This window comes from Lepidochelys kempii, chromosome 26, assembly GCF_965140285.1.
Source record: "Lepidochelys kempii isolate rLepKem1 chromosome 26, rLepKem1.hap1, whole genome shotgun sequence".
NCBI lineage: Eukaryota > Metazoa > Chordata > Testudines > Cheloniidae > Lepidochelys > Lepidochelys kempii.
Window position 1 is genome coordinate 5,641,173 of NC_136405.1, and position 23,855 is coordinate 5,665,027.

The 23,855-nt window shown below is 54.3% G+C and overlaps 1 protein-coding gene across 4 annotated transcripts in view; it reads right to left on the reverse strand.

Annotated features, from left to right (window-relative positions):
• Nucleotides 1-15,048, reverse strand: part of HR (HR lysine demethylase and nuclear receptor corepressor) — a 48,616-nt gene extending 33,568 nt beyond the window's left edge. For 2 of the 4 annotated variants that reach the window (XM_073324973.2, XM_073324971.2), the window contains exons 1-2: nucleotides 13,586-15,048; nucleotides 12,010-12,186 (exon numbers count right to left, since the gene is read on the reverse strand). In XM_073324973.2, the coding sequence (XP_073181074.1) occupies nucleotides 12,010-12,075 (66 nt within the window). In that variant the 5' untranslated portion in view covers nucleotides 12,076-12,186; nucleotides 13,586-15,048. Of the gene's footprint in view, nucleotides 1-7,308; nucleotides 7,503-12,009; nucleotides 12,187-13,585 lie in introns of those variants that run through there. The other 2 variants (XM_073324975.2, XM_073324974.2) reach the window with 2 other exon arrangements.
• Between the last annotated feature and the right edge of the window lie 8,807 nt (nucleotides 15,049-23,855).

Genomic DNA, 23,855 nt, shown 5'->3' on the forward strand with positions numbered 1-23,855 from the left:
ACTAGAATGTGGGGGGCACTGGCAGAATGGGGTGGGGAGGCCAGGACTAGAATGACAGGGGGTGTTGAAGGGTAGGATTGAAGATCACCGGCAGAATGGGACGGGCAAATAAAAATGGGAACCATGGGATGGGGAAACTTTCACAGCATTTGTAAGACCCTCACTTTCATCAGCACAAAAATTCTTCCCTTTCAATGCTCATGCCCCCCTCTCCCTCAGTACATAGGAAACAGACAGGAGACTGGATTGTCTAATCACAACAGGATATATTTCTAAAACTCCCCTCCCTAGAAATCTGTCGGTGGGGATGGGTTAGAACATGAGTTCATTACCCCGCCCCCAGCTATTTCTCTGCCAGCTGAATTCAAACGTCCCGGAATCTGTCCATTTCTCTCGCTCTTTTCCCACAGCGACTTTTTGGAGCTGCCCCAGGTTCAAACTCCCAAGCACATTCATGCTGATTTGCTCCCGGATTCCCCAAATGGTTTGCAATCCACTGTCCCTTTCAAGCTCTTTGGTTACTTTGCATGACCAAGAGACAGGCCCAAACCACAACGTTCATACAATCATGGGGCTGGAAGGGACTCCAGAGATGATCTCGCCCAGCCCCCCTGGGTGGAGGCAGGACCAAGTAAACCTACCCCATCCCTGACAAATGTGTAAAAACCTGTTCTCAGAAACCTCCAGCGCTGGATCTCAGCAGCACCCCTGCCCCCTCATTCCTCCCTGCACAGTTTAGGGTGAGGGGGAATCCAGAATTTGGAGCTGTCCTATTATAAAGATAAAGGAAATTTACAAACTGCAGACCTGGGTTTGGGTTTGGGGGGCAGGGAAGGGGATATGGTGTGGGATTCAAGAGGAGCTCATTCTCCCATAATGAATTTTCCCCAATGGAAACGCCAGCAAATGGGGTGTGCCCACACATGCTGTGGTATGCACCCCAATTCCAAAATCCCCCCACCCCCATCTCCAGAAAGCTGGACAAAACCTGGGATGATTTAACCCACTGTCCTGAAGAACTAGGGTGAAGTTAAACAGGACCTGGAAATGAACCCCCATGCTACATTTCATTTTGCAACCTCAAAACCCAACCAGTAGGGTTTTGCAAACCCCCACATCTCCCCTTGGTTTTGCCTGATCTTTACCTGTATCCCACTAAACCAAGATCCTACCCCTTGCTCCCGTCTCCTCCATGCAGTTCCTTTCCTGCAAAAGACATACACACACGCACGCACGCACACGCCTTCTAGTTGGGTAGAGTGCCTCTTTCTTACAAGAAATGAGCTGGAGTTTGCAAAAACTTAGCATTTCATCAAACAATTGGGATGGAAAGAAAGCTTGCGATTTTGAAAGGAGATTCTGGCAGCTCGGGATTTTTAATCAAGAGCATGAGGCAGTTATGAAGAGTGTCTTAGGAAGCATTATCTCCCCCAGCGCCAAGGAAAGTGCGGTGAGGACTGACGGACGCGTGGGAGTAAAGAAGAGGAAACATTGTAGCCAGGCTAACGCATGAAATGTTTTCTTGGACCTTTTTGCCCAAAGGGTTTATTCACACACACAAAAATTACACCTCTATACACACCGTGCATCCACGCACACTCAAACGGACATACCTATATAAATACACAGCAAGATCCGGTCTTTTCATGATGTCTTTGTACAATGCCTAGCACAGTCCTGGAGGTGCTACCATGACACAAACAATAAATAATAACATATGCATACCTGAAAAAAGAAAAGGAGGACTTGTGGCACCTTAGAGACTAACAAATTTATTTGACCATAAACTTTTGTGAGCTACAGCTCACTTCATCGGATACATTCAGTGGAAAATACAGTGGGGAGATTTATATACCATAGTGAACATGAAACAATGGGTGTTACCATACACACTGTAAGGAGAGTGATCACTTAAGGTGAGCTATTACCAGCAGGAGAGCGGGTGGGGGGGAGGGGGAGATAATCAAGGTGGGCCATTTCCAGCAGTTGACAAGAACGTCTGAGGAACAGTGGGGGCTGGGGTTGGGGGAGAAATAAACCTGCACCCTCAGAGACATATGTATATATACAAACATGCATGCACACTCACCCAGGCATACATACATATATACAAATGCACACATCCACTCACACAGAAAGAGATGGACGGAGGCAGAGAGACATGCACATAACATATACAAGCCCCATATTTCATAAACACATATTTTCTGACTCTCTCGCAGACACACAGTTTATACGCATGAGCACTGACATACACCTGAACTTTGACAAATATTCACACAGGCACCATGAACACATGCTCATATTTGTGGCTAATGCTAATAAGTAATAATGATAAATATCTTGTGTTCCCTCTAGGCCCTTTCTCCCCACAGGAAGCCATAGCCCAGTGGTTCTCAGACTTTTATACTGGTGACCCCTTTCACATAGCAAGCCTCTGAGTGTGACCCCCCTTATAAATTAAAAACACTTTTTTATATATTTAACACCATTACAAATGCCGGAGGCAAAGCGGGGTTTGGGGTGGAGGCTGACAGTTTGCGACCCCCCACGTAATATCCTCAAGACCCCCTGAGCGGTCCCGACCCTCAGTTTGAGAGACCCTGCCATCGCCCTTTGCTACTCTATACAGAGGACGCCAGGGAAATGCAGCCACTTCTGGGCTGGAGGGCAGCAGCCACAGCATCTTCTCTAACAGCTGGGAATCTGGGACACCGGCTCAAAGCCCAGCGCTTAAGGAAAATACCGTGGGGACTTGAATATCCAGGCAGAGCCAACAAGGCCGCAGTTGTCCGATCCACACCCATGAAAGTGCCCGGTGCTCAGTGTATTTGCAGGGAAATGATGCTGGACTTGTGGGGAGAGCTACTGTTAGGCTTATGTAGAGTGTGGGGGTTTCCTTACCCCCCACCACGTTATATAAACACAACAGCCAAGCAGTTACATATGCCACTCAGCCCCCCTCTACCTCCTTTATGCGCAGTCACCTCTGGAGGTAATTGCAGCAGTGGGTGCTCATCTCGAGGAGCAGGGGAGGCCTTTGGTGGGTGGCACTCTGGGGGGGTGGTGGGAGGGTGAGGGGAGGACATGGCTGTGGCCACAGGCCGCCTCCTTAAAGCTCAGCAGCTGCTGTGTGGTCTGGCCTTGTGTGTGAGGAGCAGCATGATTACTAACCCTTCCTGAATCTAGCCGGGCTGGGCTGGGTGCCAGAGCACTGACAAGGCTCTGTGGGGAAGGAGTGGGGAAAGGTGGGTTCTGGACCTGGCACGGGACCACGGAGCATCTAAACCTGGTCTATATGAAAGCGGGAGAGAGCAAGAGGGGAACTAACTCCAGTTCCCATAGCAACCACCAGTGCCAGAGCCACCCCTTTAGCAGCCTCCTCAGAACGGACACACGTTCCCTAGCAACACACCCAAAGAACATAGGGGTCCACTAGCGATGCCCCAAATGAACATGCACCCCATAGCAACATACCCAACAGGGGGACACAGACGCACGCACATCTCCTACCAGCATGCCCAACGGGGGGGCGTGGGGGGGTACAGGCCCTCTAGCAATGCGTGCATAAACCATGCCCCCTACAGAGGAGAACACACATCCCCTAGCTACAGCCTCAACACTTCAGTATATCCTTGGGAAAGAGGAGACAGGGGAGAGAGAAAAAAGACATCATGGTAGGAAATAACCTTCGCAGCTCTTCACGGGTCCAAGCATGTGTGTGCACGTCCGTCAGATACCAGGGCAACGACTGGGATCTTTATACATACGTCAGACTGGATTTCCCCTCTCCCTTGGCTGCAAGCTATCCATTGAGACTAAATTCTCGGGGACAGAGACCCGTCTTCTTTTGTGGCCACAAAGCGCCCTAGCGCCTCACGAGTACTGAGTACGTAAATAAATAATATGAGCGAGCACGTGCATGTCCCCAACATTTGCATGCGGGCCTATGGCAGAGTGCTGTGTACCCATATGATGGAAGCGTATGTACCAAACCGTGCAATTCTTCGTCGGTGGGTCACCTTCCGTGTCCATGTCAGGCTATACGTCCTTGTGTATCCATCTATGCACGTAGGCACCTGTTTGTGTGTGCATGCCAGTGTGGGTGCCAGCATGGGCATGCCCTGGCATGCATGCGTGGGTGGGTGTTTGCTGGCTGGGTAGCGTGCATGCCCGGGGGGTATGTCGGAGACTGCTTGAAGTCGGCAACTCAACAAGTCCAATAAAAAGCCAGAGACAGCCAGCGCCTGCATTTGGACTCGGGCCCACAGCAGCCTGGCTGCCCTACCTCCCAGCATGCTGAGCTGCCCCAGAACCTCCCTGGAGAAGGGTTAAACAAACACAGTGACTCAATCCCAACAGAAAAGGAAGGATTAAAAAAAACAAAAAAAAGCAAATCACCAACCCCATGCCAAGAAAACAAAGACAAGACTCTGGCGGTCATGGCCCCTCTGCCAAGACCTTTCATGACTGAGCAAAGCGTTGGAGCCAGATAATATTTGATTCCTTCCCCACCAACTTTCCTGCCACCTCACTCTCTCCCCCAAGCCTGCACTCACCAGATCATCAACAGCCCACCACCAACCCACGCACTCGGAGGTGCTGGAGAGAACATTGCTCCTGGTCTCTGACCACTCAACGACGCAGGGGAGGCGCGACCAGACTCTCAGGCACTTGGGCGTGCATTTGGTGAAAAGGAGCCACAGCTCACCAACTATCTGCAGGCAGGGCTGCCCTTTCAACCCCATGGTGTGGCCCTTGTTGAGCCGCTCCAAGAGTCATTCTTCTGCAGAGATGGAGCCACAGCAAAAGGGAGGGCCGGAGATCAGGGAGAGGATCAGGCATTGGCTTGAGGCATCAATGCTTCCTTCTTTGGCATGCAAGGTGGTGGGGGGGGGAGCGGGAGAGAAGAGGCTCTCTCTCCCTCAGCTCTCCCCAGAACAGCTGCAGCCTGTTGGCAGTCACATAACTCCAGGAAGTTTTGTTCTCCCAGAAAGGTGGGGTGAGGGCCAGGTTGGTACAGGGCTCAGAACAGCCAGGGCCAATTCCCAGGACTCTGCTGGGTCTGCAGCTGTGACAAAACCTGTAGTGGAGGGGAAATTAGGTCTCGATAGCCGTAAAATGATTACCCTGGTGAAGCCAGAAGAGCACCAGGAGCCTAGTTAATAAATCGAGTTGATTATGATAGTGCCTAAAAACCAGCCAAGAATGGGGCCCCACTGTGCCAGGCACTGCGCAAACACAGACAAGCAGACAGTCCTTGCCCCGAAGAGTTTACAAACCAATGGACAGGACAGGCACTGGGTGGGGGAAGGGGAAGAACACACATGCAGAGTGAACAATGTGATGGCAGCAAATGGCCATGATTTTGGGGGCCTGTGGGAGGGAGTTAGGAGGAGATCAGTTAAATGGGAAGGGAAGGCGGGAGAGGGGAGGGGAGAAGGGGAGCAGATGTGGAGTGAGGCTGAAATGGACAGGGTTGGTGCAAACAGCCCGTATGCACACAAAGCAGAAGGAGTCCAGCTGAAACTGCAGCAAGTTCTCTGAATGTCCAGAGGTCCCAGCTTGGGCTGTTTCTGCTCTATTCCTAGCAGCTGGAGCCTTTGGCTGGCTCCTCTCTGCAGTTTGCTCCCCAAGGCCACATGGCTGGGGTTGAAGGGCCCCCTTGAGTCCCAGATTCCCCACTCACTTGCTGGGCACTGGGGTCTGTCTCGGCATAATGGGGCCAAGAGCCTGGGGTAAGCAGAGAAAAGCCAACCGGCTACTCTGAGCCAATCAGTGGCAACTCCTTCTGAACAACAGATCGTCCAGCCCCGGCTCTGTCCCTCCCACCTCCTGCACACAGTGGTATCCAGCAAACCTGCATTGGGCCCGAATGGGACCTTCCACTGGCCCAGAGATGCCTCCACCCCCAAGCTGGAAGAGCCGATTCAGAGCGACTCTGGATCTGACCAGGAACTAGAGAGCTGGGCCCTGCCTGGGTGGGGCTTTGTTGTGAATAGCCTTGCCCTAGGCCTGAGTTCTGCCAGGCCACTGGCGGTTACTGAATATCAGGGAGCCAGTGGGAAGCTTTTGCCCTTATCGGTTGGACAGCTTCTAAGAGGCAGAGCTGGATCAAATCCCTCCCTGGGGTAAGCAGGCCCAGCCCCTGCAGCAGTCACGGGGGTGCTGTGCTTCTTACTCCAGGGCTGAGTTGGGCCAATACAAAAGAGAGTAGCGAGCGAGCACAGTGAGCAGGTCAGAGGAAACCCGACTGGCCGCTCCCCAGCGATGGCTAGTTTAGCTGTTCTGGGACCGGGTCAGAACAGAGAGACGACAGCTGCCCAGGTGTGGGTTCTGCCTGGTTTGGTGCCGTGTTTTTTTAAAAAAAGGTGAGCCGAAGAGCTTTAATACCAAACGGTAGCTCCCGAATTAGAAACCTCGGTGATCTCCTAGGCTTAACCCCCTCGGCACCAAAGCCTGGGTGCCCTGTGCAGAGTCGAGGCTCGCACGCTGCACAACAATGGTGTGGGATGAGCTGGAAACACAGGCTGGCATTGCCCAGCAGGAAACGCCCTTCTGGCATGGATGAGGGACTCCAGGGCAGCTAACCCGCTCGGGCTCAAAGGGAGCTCTGCAACGGACAGGCTGCGGTTTGGGGAGCGGACAGTAGGGAGGGACGAGGTGTCAGGGAGGGAAAGGGAAGATCCAACCCTAACCCCAGCACCCATCTATGGCAGGAGAGGCCCTGAAGTTTCTAATGCAAAAGGCTTGTTCCTTATTACAACGTGCTCATTAGAGATGGCTGGGAAGGATGAAGTGGCCACTGAGCCTGGCTCGACCTGAACTGACCCACCACATCCCCCCTCCCAAAAGCATTGGTGGAGCAGCATCACCCCTTTTCCCTCTCCCTCCTCCGAGATGGATTCACTCCCCTCGCATCCCAAACTTGGCTCTGCAGAGGAGAGGCGCATGCGTGTCCCCCTACAGCGCAACCCAGGCCAGCTCCTTGGGGCCAGACCTAACGAACAATATCTCAGCAGCTGATTCAGTCTCTCCCTGCCTCTCTCTTTCCTCACCATGCAAAACGGCAACAAGATTTCCCCCCCCCCCCCCGAGTATGTCCAGATCGCTTAGCACAGCAGCCCCTTTTCTGGGACACTCTCGCTCACAGCTTTTTTATTTTCTCCCTCTATACGATTCCCCCACCCCTTTCCCTTCCTTTTCCTTAATATCTCTGAACACCCAAGCCCTGTAAGTGGATCCCTGCCGGAAAGCCAAACACACACACACACACAAAAATCGAAAATCAGCCCAGCATGGACCTACCTGAGGCTAAGATGAAGTGGGGTGGGGAGAGGAAGGGTACGGGGGAAGAGGAAAAGAGACCTTCCTTCCCCTTCTCCCTCTGAGCACCAGCTGAGATGGACAAGAAAGCTATTGCTAATCTGCGCCCGGTGCTTGAAAACGTCAAACCTTCAGGAGTCTGAAAGCTGCAGCAGAGCGGAGGGCATGGGAGGACATCCACTCCCACACGAGTAGCTTTCTGGGAATTAGGGACACAGCCCAACTGCTCTGGCAGCTTCACTCCCCTTCAGTTCTGGCTGACGGTACGGCTTGCTCGTCCCGGACAGCTGCTGAATGGGAGTCACACACGCAAACTCCCACTGCCAGGGCTGGGGGGCGGGGGGAATGTGGGGCGGTGGGAGGAGGTTGGCTTGGGGGCAAAAGGGGAAGGCTGATTATCTAGCATTGAAGCAGCGCGTTGCAAGCCTTATCGCATTAATCTTCCCAGCAAGGATCCCCCTTTTACCGATGGGGAAATTGGCGTGGGGAGATGAAGGGACACGCCAAAGCCACACAGCGAATCTGTGGCAGAAGTAGGAATAGAACCCAGGGGTCCTGACCCCCCCAGCTCTCCTACCCTAAGCAAGAGGCTTCACTCCCTTGCAGAACTGAGAAGATAACCCAGGCGTCCTGATACCCAGGGCCACTATGCTAACCAAAAGTTGCACTGCCTCTCACAGCTCAGAATAGAAACCAGGAGTCCTGAGCCCAGTGCCCTCCCTGCCACAACCCCGGCTCTAACCAATAGTTCATGCTCCCCTCCAAGAGCCAAAAAGGGGCTCCCGGTCCCCTGTTCATGCCTCATGACCATTCTACCTCTCTATAGGGAAATGGCTTTTTTTTTTAAAAACACCCCCCCTCGCCCCCTTTCCCTTTCCCTATAAGCCAAGCCTGGCCAAGAGCACCTCAAGTTTCAAGAGACTGATCAGGACAAGAACTGAGGGACATAGGGTGAATGGGTCTGAGAAGAGAGGGGCGTTTTGGGCATGTAGTGAGTGTCATTTTTTTTTCATAGTACTACTAAGTCACAAGAAGCCTGCTAGAATCAGGTGTTCAGCAGCCTCTTAAAGGCATGGCGCCTCTTAAAGGGATGAGCCCGATCAGAGACCTTGCACCTCTTAAAGGGATGAGCCTGGGGAAAAGCAAAGGACCCCTTCAAATAAAACAAAAGGTAGAGAGGCCTACAGGATGAGCAGACAGCCTCACTGCAGGAGGCACAGGTGCCAGCAGACTCTGCCTTTAACACCCTCTGCTGCCTCAGCGACAGCGTCCCTCCACCGTCAGTTTCTTGTTACACCCCGGGTTCCCAAAAGCAGGCGCTGAGCATTGGCTGGTGTCCCAAACACTCGGGGACGGGGCAGACTCGCACCCCTCGCGTTCCAGACTTGGCTCTACAAAGAAGACGGGCCTGCGCGCGTACCCCTGCATCGCAACCCAAACCAGCTCCTTGGGGCTGGGTCTAAGGAACGACCCCTCAGCAGCAGATTATCTCATGATTAAATCTCTTCCTGCCTCTCTCTTTCCTCACCATGTAAAATGGCAAGGAGACTCCCCACCCCCACCCCGAGCTTTATTACCCCATCCGCCCCTCTGCAGTGTGCATGTCACCATGGTATCTGGGTGATACTCCAAAGCACAGGCCCCTTCATGTGCAGCCACAGGGACTGCAACCCCAAGCTGCGTTTGGGGGCATCCTATAGGGCAGGGCAAGTGCCTACTGCAGGACATATGCTAGGGCAGCCAGGGCTCTCCCAGGACACACAGCTGACCTCCCTATGGCCCTCAGCCTGGATCCCCTATCCCCTTCCTTTCCCTGGTTCCCTACCACCAGGCAGACCCCACTCCCCCATAGTCTGAGTCACCCTATCAGGTGTCTCTGGGAGAGTCCCCGGGCACATCCTATTCTTCAGGGGTTTCTTAAAGTAAGTCACAGTGGCGTGAAACTGAGCCATATAACCCCAACCCTGTGGAGGAGAGCATCAGCCGTGAGTCCTGCCAGAGAGGAAAGGGGGCTCCAAGAACGGGGGAGGGGGGAATATGACTTGCAGCATCTCATCAGCATCATGATGCACCCAGGATGCTCTGAAAGGTCCCATGCAGGTGAGATTCTGGGGTGCCCTTCAACCGAGCCCCAGGACAGCGAGGCGGGGAAGAGGGTGGCACAAAAAGGCCCTATCCTGCTTCTCCAGCAGCCCTTGAATTTTGTGCTCCCCCTGTGCACGTGTACATCCCCTGCCCAGTGGGGACTCCTGGTTATGGAGATAAGTGGCATTAACTGGGTTCAAATACCTTGATGCAATTAAAAGCTCCTCTTGGAGTCTGAGGGCTTAGAAAGCCAGTCCAGGCCACAGATATAGCTTTACCGACCACAAGCTCTGTTCTGTTTCCCTCACTGGAGGTTGCCAGCCCACTTGGAAATCAATGGCAGCTCTCCAATGGCTGCCGTCTGCCTTGCCCTTAATCTCTGCTCCCACTAGTGTGGGAGTGAAGCTCTCTGCTTTGGGGATTCGCCCCATAAACCCTGATCTGGGCTCTGAAGGGCACTGGGGCCAGTCACCCAACAAAAGGGTGGGTTCTCACTGGGTTTGAATGTAGAAGAGGTTCCCAGAACCAGGCAGCAGGGCACCCTTTCATCTCTAATGGGGTTGATCACAGCGAGTAGGGCTGGTCTGGAGTTTCCCCACCAGGAAATGCGGATTTGTGGAAAGTGAAACATTGCACAGAGAAGGGCATCAATTTCAACAACATTTTGTACAGAGGAAAATGCAACAGAGCATTCCCATGGAAGTTGACCGGGGTCGTACGGTTTTTTGTTTCTATTTTTGAAGGAAGTTCAATAGCCAAATATAACAGCAAATTTTTTAAAAGTCAGCATTGGAATGAAACATTTTGATTCACCCAAAACAAAAGAGGGAGGGCGGATTTTGGTTTTGCAGGACATTTTGAAATTTTCGTTCCATTTCAGAATGAAAAAAAAAATGGAAAAAGTCGGTTCCCACCCTGCTGTGAGCACCAGGTTACAGGTTCAAATCCAGCCTAGGGCAAAATGTGATTTTGGCAGCCCCTCTGTGTAATGAGTTTCTGGGTCTCAATTAACGTCCCCTAGGATGGGACACCCCTGGGGCATGACATCCAGCAAGGCAAGCTTCTCTCATGTGCCAAACCCTGCCCTAAGGGACTCCCATTGGGGTGCAGGGGAGAGACCCCACATCATGGTTATTCGTTCCTTGGCCACTTTACTCAGACAGTCAACAAGGGGACCAATTAGCGCCTGTTTGTAGCAGAGGGATGGCTGGGAGGTAGATCAGAACTGCTTCTAGCACAGGCGAGTTCTGAGCTCGTACTAATTGCCTGCCTGTTGCATGTGTTCAGACTCTAGCTTGTCACTCCCCGCTCCCCACCCTTTGGCATCAGCTGAAACCAATTATCAACTGTTTTATATCCAGGTTCCAATACAGGCGAATGGTAACAACACAGTCTCATGCCAACATGCCACTGGTCTTTCCACTTGATGCCTTGTACAGAGCATGAGGCCAGCTTCCAGCAATATAGAGAGAAATTCAGAGCACAGGAGGCAGCCTTGCTGGGCTGAGCCAGTGGGGCTAAAGGGACAAATAAGAACTCAGCGCTGTCCCTCTGGAGGGGTGGAATCTCAAACAAGAACTCAAAAGGAGAGAAAGCAGAAGGAGCTGGGGTCAGACACCCCTGGGCTGAAATACCCCACCATGGAGGCCTGCGGATCCACCCACAGACCCCTGTATCCCACTGCAAAGGGTTAATAGAAACTGGGGGGGAAGGATCCCTGATCTGACACACCTGGACTGTTTGAAAGCATCAGGGGGCATCTACAAGCAGAAGCATTTCCCAGCTACTGCCTGTTTGGCTGATTTCTGTAATGATTTTCTGCAGGTGTCTGGTTTCTTTGACCTATTTCATGTAATTGTTTAATCAGCTTGGTTTTGCTGTGTACAGTTTTGAGTTGGGCACACTGACAATAAGCGAATGAACTGTCTCGGATACATGTTTGCAAGGGTGACCTAGGAATCTCAGCAGTTAGACTTAGATACTATGTACAGTAAGGAGCGCCACAGAAAAACCTCAAATAGAAAGACAAACTGACAGAGGGAGGAGTACCTATGGCAAAAGAGAGTGTGTAGGGTGATTAGACAGACACAGGCAAAGGGGTCAGAAATCATTTGTCCCCAGGGATTCATTATAACCCTCTGCTAACTGCATGGAACCCCTCCTGCTGCTTTTTCATATCCAGGTGCCCTTGTCTCTGCTGTACCTAGTTCTCCAGGTGGGGAGAGGGTTAAACGCCAATAAGCCAAGCAGAACTCCAAGGTACCCAACTCCCTCTGCATTTATTTCCCATAGCAGCAGGACACAGCTCAGCTCCATCCTTGGTTTCAAGAAGTTCCCCCAGAGCATGGGGGTGCTTAGGGCTAGCTATTGGTTGGGGTTCATCTCTAGTGTTTCAGGGGCTCTTTTTCCTCTAGCAGCCAATTAACACAAGTTCTGGATTTCTTCCAGCGTTTTCTCCACCCAGAGGCTGAAGCAGCCTGACCAGACCAGACCTGGAGGCCCCCCATAGGCGATAGAAAACCCCCTGTCAGAAACAGAAAACACTCCCAGGCCCCATGTCTAGCCTCGATCAGAATGACAAACAGTGCCGAAACTCACGTCCAAAGGGGAACAGCCAGTGCTTTCACTGCGGCTTCCTGCGCTCACTCCGAGCCTCTCTGCCATAGGAGCATGTCGAGGGAGATGGGTGCTGCCGGGGAGCCATGTGTCCCACCTGCCCTCAGCTAGTCACCCCTCCTCACTTGTCTCCGTGACACCCAGTCAAGATGTCATCACCTAGAGAGCATTAGGAAGAAGGGCAAATGAGCAGCCTGCACCCAGGTGTGCTGGTAAGTAGCGGCTAGAGCAGGAGCCTGAGAGTCTGGACTCCTGAGTTCCATTCCTGGCCACAGGAGAAGTGTGTTCCAGTGCACAGATCCTCAGCCAGGAGGGTCATGACTCTGGAGGGGGAGGGATGGTAAACCAGGTGTCAACGGGTTGTGACCACCATGATTACCCCTGCCCTATTGCTAAATGGAAGTGAGGTCCTGTATGGCAAAGATTGAGAACCACGACTTCAGGGGTTAGAGCGGCGGTACTGGTGGTCAGGCACCTGGTTTCTATTCCCAGCCCTGCAACTGGAGTGGTGTCGAGTGGTGTCTAGTGGTTAGATCACACGGCCTGGGTTCTATTTCCAGATCTACCACTCAGGCACTAGGACAAGTTACTTCCCCTGTCAGTGCCTCAGTTTCTCCTTTTTGTCACACGAGCAAAGTCATGTCAACCTAGTGGGCGGTGAGTTTGGAGGCTTAACATTTGCAAAGTGCTTAGAGATATGCTATGGAGAGAGTGCTGTAGAAATTCAAAGGATTCAATATTATTATGAATTAATGCTGCCAGCAGACACAGATCCCGCCCCACTTCTATACCAGGTGAGCTTTTTATAAAGACAGACTTTTTTTTTTAAACTAAACCCTTCAGTTTGCTCCAATCCCAGTCTGTCTGGGACTCAGCAAGATCCATGTACCCTTCAGAACACAGAGAGCCGGCTAACCCCATCCATCTCCTGTAACTCTGCAGCTCACGAACCTAAGGGGAATCCCATTACAACCCCTGAAGGCTATTGCTTTTAGTACTTGTAAGTCCTGATGCTGCTGTGGCTGGCACCTTCCTGAGGACATGTTTTTGGTTAAAAAACAGTGGTGTTTGGGGATGTGGGTCCCCAGAGAGGGGAGAAAAGGGGCTAGGAAATAGAAAAGGAACATAGGTTCCCCTTAAAATGTGGGATACAGACTCCTTTAACAACCCCCACATCCTCCAACATGCCCTTGCCACCTCCGTCACTCCACCTTTCAAACCACATCCTTTTCCCAGCTCTAAAATCCCCCCCATAAACTACCCTACCTCTCACACCTCGTCTCTGATGAACCCCAGCCAGCCTCCTCTCTGCCCCCTCAGCCTAATCATCCCTCACACCCTAGGTAAGCAACTGGTGGGCTCTGGGCCATGTCCTTCTGAGAAACCAGCAGCTGGCATGCACCTGGCCTGGGAGCTTGGACTTCTTAGTGGGCCAAAAGTAAGTTTTTGGGGGAGTGGGAGTTGTGGCTCTCTTACCCTTCTTCCCCACCCCCTACACCCCCAGTTGGTCCAGCCAGAGCAGAGGGAGCAGTGAAAGGAGCTAAGTTCTTGCACCTACCTGAATGGAAGGTATTCCCAGATCCCGGGGAGGGGAACTTCTATCCTCTGCCACCTGGACCCCTCCGGGCTCGGGCAGTCTCAGAGCAGCTGGGGATTGAGTTTCTCATTGTGTCTCCTTGCCCTCCTTGTTGGTAGCATAGCCTGGGAGCCAGCTGAAGGCTCTGCGAGCTGCCAACAAAGAGGCTGCATTTAAACAACAGACATAATTATGCTTTTGATACCGTCTGCTAAAAATACAGCTCTGTTCAGTGCTGCAAGCCATGTGTGTGCGGGCTCACATGGCCCCTGAATAGCAGCAGCTGACTCAGGCAGGGGGAAGGGGGGCCTGTGGAGAAAGGAGGAGGGAGAGGCAGACGGAGGTGAGGGAGGGAAAGGGAGAGACAGCGAGGCATGGTTGGACACACACAGAGTGAGGGAATCCAAGCCAGGCTTCGGTGCCAGTGTCAGATGGGGACAGGGCTCCTCTGGCTCGGGCTTGTGGAGTCTGTCCCTGTCTCAGGTGGTGGTGGGGCTCCCTCAGGCTGGATCAGGGCCAGTCACAGAGGGGGAAGGGGCTCCCTCGGTATATGGGCTGGGGCCAAGCAGTGCCCCATCCATCTGGGCTGGTGAGAGAAGAATCACAGAAAGGAGTTTGGCTTTTATCCCTCACCCTGCTCTGCCCTTTTGGGCATCACAGGAGACATAGACCTTCCTGCGAATGCCCCCAGCAGGGCACAGAGATCTGGGGTGGCTGCTGAGGACCAGTGTGCTCCTAGGCTGCGTGGGGAGAGGGAGGGGCAAGGTGCCGGAGCTGCCAGCCCCAGAAGGACCAGGGAGAGCCGTGCAGTCAGCAGGAAACCAGCCTCCATAATTCCCCTTCCCAACCCGAGTGAGTTCTCAGCAGCTCTCTCTCTCTCAAATCCTGCTCTGGGCATCCAGAAAGAGAGAGGGAGGAGATGGACTGGGGGTGGGGGGTCACTTATGGAGGGTCCTAAGAGGCAGAGTGGAGGAGAAGGGGAACAGTCAGGGATCAGAAGAGGAGAATGGGTAAAAGTTGGTGGGCGGGGGGGAGATGGACTGTTGGGGATTTCCAAGTATACAGCTGTTTGCAGTTCCCTGGGGAACAAAAGCTCTAAGGAACCCCCACCCTCCATCCATTTCCCTGCTCCTAGCACTGGATCCCAGTCCTGTCCCTAACCCAGACACCCAACTGACAGAGCACAGCCATTCCATTCCTAGCACCCGAGGCAGGAAGAAAACCGATCACTCACTGCCCTTGTTTGCGGTTTCACTCCTACATGGGGAGGGGAAGAGGCAACCCCCAGTACACTTGCTGCCTCATGCCTCCTATTAACTCAAACAAAACAGCCACACGAAGCAGTTCCTCTGTCCACATGAGGCTACAGCCCCCCAAAATCTTCCCTTGCCCAATGCTGAAAAAATAACAACAACCAACCAACCCACCCACCCCTTTAACTCCCCTACTTCAAAAGCCACTGCCCTCCCCTGAGCACACCTGGCTGCTGGTTTGCAATCACTTGCCCCTTTCCCAGCTGAGTCTGATAATGGAACAGGGCTAGTTGGCCCCAGGCCCGCTAGCCCTTAAAGGGGCAGGCCAAACTGTTACAACTCCCTCAAGTCATTCTCTCCCCTCTGCACCCTGTCCCCCACACCTTCACCCTGCTCAACAAGTGCACAAGCCCAGCTTGTGGGTTTGCCACACCTCCTGGGTCAGGTGTGGGTTCTCTTCTATCCAAACCGGGCCTGGGTCAGGCACAAGTTATCTTTTAATAGACCTAATAGCCCCCCATCACCCCACCCAGCTAATTGATTCCAGGTTGTGCCCCCATTTAGCATTCAGGTAAAGATCTTTCCTATTGCCTGGCTCACTGATGGGCTTCTCTGGAGGGGATGCAGCTGCCAGGGGTGAGGAAAGGGGCTTGCATGCAGCGTTGGAAGGGTTAATGCAGACAGAAGGTGCCGGTATCAGACAGCCAGGGCAAGTGGGGTGCCACCTGGGCTGACCGAAACGGACAGCTTGGACAGGAAGGGAGCTCGCTTCACTCTTTGCAAGGAAGAGACCATCTGGAGCCCTACAGGGAGCTGGGGAGCCCATTGCAGAAGCCTTGCTATGGTACTGACCCATCTCTCCCTTGGGGTTTCAAGGCCTGTTCCCTCCATTCCTATCCACAGGCTGGCAGTGCAAGTAGCAGGGCTGTCAGGTTAACTCCTTGAATGTTGCCAGCCATTCCCAGTAGCTGCATTTAGAGCACACCAGGTATACCTTGGCAGAGCACCTCTGCTGTGCCAGGGGTGGGCTGGCAGAACAGTACACAGGGAACTGTTAGGGGCAGGGCACACCTCTCCCTCTGTGCATGGTAAAAAGCACAAAGATACAGATGTGAATGGTCACCTGCGGTCTGGAGTAAGCCCCAGCAGCTCGCTTATTACACAGACTGACGCAGCCCAGAGGGACCAGCAGCAACAGTATTAAGGGAGGTGTTTGCCAAATGCTGTGTGGCATGCCGGCTGGGGGAGGCATCAGACAGTCCTGGTTGGTAACTTCCTTTGGGCGCACAGCCAAGACCTCCCCAAGGACTAAGAGTCCAGCAGAGATTTGGTCTTTGCATCCTGTTAAGGAATAAACAACCCATCTTATCTCCCTCCCCCAGTTATTGACCTCTAGCATCAAGCAGGGGCAGGTGCCAGCCCAGATGCATTGAGATTGTCTGACCTGAAACGTGGCTGCCTGACGAGCTGCAGGTGAATGTTCATCCCTGGGGAAAGCGGGTTCATATGCAGTCCGATCTGAGCAATGGCCGGCTCTGTTTAGGGCTAGTTTGGCCCAGTTTGTTAAGAGAATCTATCGTCTGTTCAGAGACCCCCTTGGGAAGCAGAGTCTTTGTCTGCTGGTGGCTGGTAAGGCCCCTGTATCCAGGGAGGCAGGCGTTAGCATGACCTTGGTCCCATCTGCTGGGAGATGCCATGGTCTTGCTGAGATGGGGGGAAGGCAGGACCCAGGATGGCCATTCTCTGCCAGGTGAGAACTCAGGTGCTAGCTAGTGGCCCTTCTTAAAGGCCCTGTTCCTGGCACAACCCCCCCTTCTTCCATCCTTTGAGTAGCTCTCCCAGTGCCTAGCAGGGCAGGTGAGGGACCTACGCAACTCATCCCCTCCCTACTCAGCCATTGTAGACTGTAAGGGCAGACAGGACCATCGCTGACCTCCTGCACCTGGCAGGCCACAGAACCTCGCCCACCAAATCGACACCCAGCTAAACCCTTTTACCTTTGGCAGGTCCAAGAGTACAGAGCGTTCCGTTCCTCTGGCTCTTGTCCTTCCCAGCTTCACCCTCCCACCACCTGCACATGCGCTTAACTGGCATAACAGCCAAGGACTGTCAGTAACCAGCTGGGGCAACATGGGGCTGCCCCCAGGCGAGCACCATGTTCCTGCTCCCCAGGGAACGGTGTATCCCTCCCTCCCAGAAGAATTTGGCCTATTTGGTCAGCATGATGCAGCAGCCATCAGCCTGTGGGACACTGAACCCTCCCCCACATCCAACCCACAGAGGCTGGCTGAGGTTGTCTGTGTGTCTATGTGTGTGGGGGGATCCCACATGAGGCGCTTCGGACACCAGCTCATGCTTAGCCACGTCCTCCTGGTATACCAGAAGCTGCCCTGTCTCCACCCTCTTAGGAAGCACCATGAGGAGGGTTGTGGGACCTATCTGACCAAGCTGAGTGAGGAGCAGGAACAAAGAATAGGCAGCCCAAGGGCTGCTTTACATCATCCCCAAGACCCCTTGTTGTGGGGAAAACATGCTTGAAGAGGATTTCCAAAGCATTGGTGGTGGATAAAGGGACATCCATCCAATGAGCAAGGAAGAGGCATGATCTTCTAGATGATCCACTAGACTGGGAATCAGGAGATCGGGGTTCTATGCTTGACTCTGCCACAGATTCCCTGGGTGATCTTGGGCAAGTCAAATCATCTATCTGTGCCTCAATTTTCCACCTGTAACATGGGGAGAATAACCCCTCCTTTCTCTCACCCTTTGGCTTTGTCTATTCAGACCATGAGCTCTTTGAGGTGGAGACTCTCTCTCACTCCAAGTGTGTACAGCATCTAGCGTAGCGGGGCCCCATTATCATTGGAGGCCTCTGGCTGCTCCTGGAATACCCCTAATAACCAGTGCACTTGAGCAGCGGGGCTTTCTCTTTTCATCCAGGCTGCCAAGTGCTCCGCACCCACCACTGAGGCCAGATTTTCAACAGAGCCCCGTGCCCACCATAAACTCAGACTCATGCATTCTTCTGAAAAACGGAGCTACTCCCTCTCAGGTCATGGCAGGCAAGTGGGGAGGCAGGAGGGGATGAAAGAACCCGCTTCCCTCAAAAAAAGGTCAGTTAGATTTTATATTGTTTAAAAAGCCCAACCACTAAGAGCATGACCCTGCTTGGCAGAGGATTCAGAGAGCCCAGACAGCCCTTGCAATTCAAACAGAATCAGCAGAGGCCACTAACAACAGTCCTGCTCGGCGGTTCATCAGTAAAAGTACCCCTGCCCCAGAAACCCCGCACGCTTCAACAAAGGGACTAGGGGAGACCCCAGCACAGATTCAACTACCACCCCAGCCCAAGTGGGCTCCTCCCTGTCTGACACCGGTACAGACCCCATTACCTGCTCCCCCCCCGCCCCAGCCTGAGAGAGCCCCCTCCCTGTCTGACACTGGCTTTATTAGCGATCACTTTTCATCTGGCATGGCCACAGGGCTCAGAGGAATCCTGGCTGGAGTCTCCTGCCTCTGGAATATACTCCCTGCAGAGCACTGCACGGACATTGTCCCTGTATTTCTGTCAATGAAGCGTTAACAGGACAAGGAAAACCCGGCCAAATACCTCTTCTGAAAAGGTCACAGGAGATGAGGGAACAATTGAGAAATCTGGCCTAAAACCTTTTGGTGCCGAAGGCCAGGCACTGTGTGTGCATGGAACCCAAGCCAATGCAGAGGGTCCACACATCCCCTCTAGCGAGGACTCCTGGGTTCTATTCCTGGCTTTGCCATGGGATAGTCCATGGAAAATGGCTGCCCATGCTGCGTACAGATGCTGGCAGGGAAGCCTGGCTGGTCAGAGATGGGGAGTAGCAGGAAGATGTCGACGCAGGTCAGCAACCTGGCCCTCACTTCTGTCTGCAATACAGTGGTTTTCATGGACCCCTGCAGACTATGTCCAAGATTTGCAAAGGGGTCTGCAGCTCCCTTTGAAATTCTTTAGTAGTCTGCAAATAAAAAGAGGTTGAAAACCCCTGCTCTAGTACATTCACTCAGAGACCGAGCGCTGGGGAAGCTGATTAGAGAGACGTGAGCAGCCCTGGGCTCAAAGATTAGTGGCCTCCTGTAACCCCCGCAAAGGGAACATCAAGTGCTCAGCTGTTCGTGGCCTCGCCTGGGCAGGGGGTTTTTACAAAGGGAACAGAGGGGCTGGCTCTTGGTGAGATAGCAAAGGGAGAGTGAATACAGCAGAGCCCCTGAGTTTGGATCTGACTAATGACCGGGGCTATGCAGGAGAAGCTAGCTCATGTCTGGCCTTGGAATCTGTGACTAATAAGTGAAATGAGTTTGGTGGTTTTCAGTCTAATCGAAAATGGCTGTTTGGGCAGTACCACTGCATGGCTTGGGGTAAGCAGCAGCGTCCGCTCAGACAGACCAGAGCATGACTGCAGGTCACGACTGAGAGGTCAGAGAGCTGCGGGGAGAGGGCTGTGGGTTGGGACAGAGGGGTGTTGGCAGCACACGGAGGGGAACTTTGCACATTACCTGCCCCCACAATGCTTGGGTCTAACCAGCCTCTGTCAAAATTCTCCTAGAAACTTTAAAAGGAGGGGAAACCTGGCCCTTCTGAGCAGGCGAGGAGGGGGGTGGTCACATCTCCCTTCTGCTATTGCCTCTGCACTGATGTGGAGTGCAGGCCCCGCTCAGTTACCCGAGGACAGATAGGACCCTGGCAGCAGGTTTGGTGACTGGAAAGAAACTTCTCCACGGCTGGGCAAGCTCAGGTCAGCTTGATAATTGCTCCGCTGGCCTCATGCCAAAGGGGAGATTATGGCTTTGCTGACTGCGAACTGGCACAGGCCAGGGAGCTGACACAGCTGGTATCAGTGTCTGGCACTGGACGAGGGGCGGGGGAAGGGTCCTGCTGCCTCTGTCCTCAGCAGCACCTGCTGGGGAGACACACCGCAAGCAGCTCCTCGGGTTGGGGATGTGAGGAGCAATGGGCAGACTTTGGCCAGCTCTTCCTGGGAAAGGAACCTTCTCCATGCCCCTCCTTGGGGTCCGCATCCTAGGCAGGACTCTGCCAGGAGGTTTCTCCTCTTAAGATGGGAGCCAGATGTTCTCAAGCACTTAGAGCAGCAGGGAGTGGGAGTTAGGACTCCTGGGTTCTATTCCCAGTTCTGCCATTAAGTTGCTCTGTGACCTTGGGGTCCTAACCTCTCCCTACCTCTGTTTCCCCATCTGTAAAATGGGGATAACGATGCCACTTTTCTTCCTGAGACTTATTATGTAAACAGCCTCAGAAACACCCCGTGGTCCCATTGCTCTGTTCACTTCAGCCTAAGGCCCAAACCAGCCAGCGGCTGTGGCTTTCCCCCAGCCCAGGGAGTCTGTGGTTACACTGCGGTTTCTCCTGCAGAGATGGGAGCAAGATGTGCTCGGAATCAGGCCCAAAGTCAGGGAGGGGGCTGAGTCCTAATAGCAGTGGCACACAGAGCTGTAGGTGCTGAGCGATAGGTGCCCAGCACCTCTCAGGATCAAGCCCTCGCCAGCAGCAGAGTTACACAAGCAAAGGGAGCTGAGTCTTCCAGCAGCCAGAAACACCAGGGTGACCTTAACCCTTTAGGAGCCAGAGGCTTGCAAGCACACTGGGATGATGAAATGACCACAGAAATCACAGAGTCCTGTTTCAGCATCCTCCTCCCCGAGCCGTATCCTTGGAGGAACCGCTCTGCCTAAGCAGATTGAGCAGGATTACAGGCAACCTCTGGCCCATTTCCTCCCTGCCCCCCAGCCTTCCTCCTCCGCTACTTTAAGTAATAGTCTCCAAGACGGTTTTACACAGCTAATCCAGCCACCTCCATCTAATCTGCTCCAACGCCCACTGTCTGCTGCGTGGCCCCCCGCAGAGCACCCAAAGCCCTGCCCCACATAACGGCGGCCCGGCTGTGCCTTCCCTCCATACAGCCGGTGGGGTCACCCTTCTTCCCACTGGGTTCCACTGCTTAGCACGCACGCACGCAAGCCCCGCTCACCTCCGGCCCTGGGGCAGAGCGACCACAGATATCCCAGCTGGAGAGGCAGTGAGGAGCCATGGTTTAAAAATAAGGTTGTCCAAAGCTCCTCGTGAGCCAGGATTGGGCTCTCCGCCTGGAAGGTTAGGACATGCAGTTTGTGCAAGCGAGGACGCTGCTGAGGCTGAGCCAGAGAGGGCTTTTCAGGGCGCCGCTTAGGGGAGGAAGCAGCACAGAGGGCTCACCAGGGCCCGGCGGGATTTGGGGGGAGAGTGGCTGACGGGGAGAGAACCAGAATCGCCTCCCTGACACCCTTCCCACCCAGCTGGCTCCCCGCCTCCACCCACCTGAACCTGCCCTTTGGGGGTCTGCACAGCTCCACTCCCTCTGCGCTCTGCCAGCACCAACCCTCGGCCAACAATGGGGAAAAGTACCAGCCATGGGAGGCCTCCTCTTCCCGCCTACATCTCCATGGCCGCACCCTCCTCTGGGGGACAGTGGGGCTGGCTCCAACCCTCTCCCCCTTCAGCACCCTCCTGCAGATGCCCACCGGGCTCCCCGCTGGCTGCTGTGACTCACAAAGCAAACAGAGTGACTGCACGGTCAGTTTGTGGCCTAGCCCTCCTCTCATCAGACTGTTGGCTCCTCGGGGCAGGGACCTGGCTGTCTAGCACCCTGCCCCTCCCCAGCACTACACCCACGAGCATTGATGTAAGCAGCTACATGTGATGGAGGGCCACGGAGTGCCTGGCCCCTTGTCTGCAGGGCTTGGCGTAGAAGGGGATGGGTGGATGGAACAGACTGGAGGGCCCAGAAGGGGGCAAAGGCCAAGGAAGGAGGAGAGAGGGGCCAAGGAGAAATGGGATGAAACTGAGCAGAGCACAGGCTGAATAGGATGCCCCAGCAGTGAGCTCTGCAGCCTGAGGAAGCACTTTGCCCAGAGAACAGTGAGAAACCTGTGGGTGGAGGCTTCGGAGACACTGGACAAAGCCCCAGCATGCAGGGAACAACCCTGCCTTGGCTTGGGGCACAGAAGGAAGGAGAGATGGCCCTCTCACTCTCTGCTTGCTACAGGGCCAAGGCAGCACCGCCAGCCCAGAGCAGGAGGGGAGACTGGGCCCACAGCCATTCCCGGAACACCCCTGGCTCCGTGTTCAGCTGCAGATCCAGGGGTTAACGCGAGGGGGAAGCTGGAGGCTTAGACTAGGCTGAGCACATGTACCCAGCATCCAGGCCTCATGGAGAGACATGAAGCATACAGTGAGAGGGCCGAGTCCAGCATAGACGATTAGGCGTCTCAGAACCAGAGGGCCCAGCAAACCTGGCCCCCCAGGAGGCAAGGCCCCCAGTAAGTTACCCACATGCACTAGGGGCTGAGGGGCAGCACCACAGACCCCACATCTGCACTAATTTACTTACAGAGGATAGCAAACCCCGGGCGCTCGGGGGCCCGGCGCCCAGCCCTGCTGTTACCCAGAAGTCCCCAGGAGCCCCACCCAACCTCAGCACCACTTTCGGTGTTACCCAGACTCCCTGGGGTCCCGTCCAGCCCCACATGCAGTGTCCCACAATCCCTACCACACCCGGCCTCAGCTCCACCTTGTCGGTGACCCGGAAGCACTCACACACTGATTGCATTTCCTACGGCCCCGGTCACGCCCATTGGTCCAGGATGGGCAGAGAGGTCCTGGGGCAGCTCCAGGACTTGCTGGTGGAGTAAGGAGATGGCCCCCTCCCAGACCTCTCTACAGGGCCCAACAAACCCTTGTACTTACCAAACCCTCCCTGGCAGCCTTTCCAGCAGCACCCACCATGTCAAGCCCCAGCCAGAGGCACCGGGCACCCTTAGCCATTGCTAGGCATGCCCCGCCTCCCCTAGCCAGGCATCGTCCCAGGTCCACGCAGCCAAGAGCTGCAGGGGGGAAGCTGGCCACCATAACCCTGACCTCTGCATCTACAGCCAGCTTGGAATGAGGTCACGGCCCAAGGCAGCTAGGCTGCAAGGCTCCCTGCTCCTCCTCCAAACCTTCCCTTCCTCCCCTTTCCCCCAGCTGGCCTTCAAACACGCAGTGCAGGAGCTCTTTGCAGAGAGACAGGCCAGCTGGCGGCCCGGCGAGGAGACAGCTACTGCCACACAGTGGGATCCCACGCCTACTGCAGCAAGGGGTGCTCTTCCTCCTCGACCTCCCGATCAGATTCCTCGGGGGTGCGACTCTCCAAGGGGTCTTTGCAGGGATTTGGAAAAGTTAAACGTGTGTTTATGTCCAAGAGATGAGTAAGGACAAGGCAGAGCCGGCCCCTACCTTGTGCTCCAGCTGTACTGCCCGGCTTTTCAACCACCTCCTGCCACTCCTGGGCAAAGCAACTTCTCCCCAGCCAGGACTGGCATCACACGGCCCAGCCCAGTTGCTACCTGGATACACTCCAGGATCTGAAACCCTCCTGTGCCTGGAAGTCAGACTCAGCATCACCAAATGCTATCAGCGCTGAGGAGCCCAACTGTATCTCCCCAGCGATGCTCCTCCATCCCCCTGGCATGGCTCCTGGCAGGGGCAAAGGTGAACAGCCCGCCATCCCCCACCCGCCTCAGTGCAGAGCAGCGGTTCTGAGGCTGCACCTAGAGCATCTGATTTGCTGTACTCAAACCAAAAGTCACACACGACAGCTGAACGCCCTTTCCTCTCCTCCCTGTGCAGGCCCCAGCAGCCGCCGAGACTAGGCCCTCAGCCTGGGGGCTGCTCCCTCCCTTGCCCCTATCCATAGTCTGCCACAGATTTAGGAACAAGAAAGCTCACAACCTCAGGCTCCCATGTGGCACAGGAAGGAGATTCTCCAGCTCTGATCAACCCTGTGCTCCATGCAGCCTGGTCCCGCTTGCAGCCTTCAAGAGAAGGTGCAAGAAACCCTCGGTGGGACAATTATAAAATCAACTGCCCAGAAAGTGACTCCGGTCAGGAAGAAAGTCAGTGATCAGCTTGTGCCCTGAAGCAGGAAAGTTTT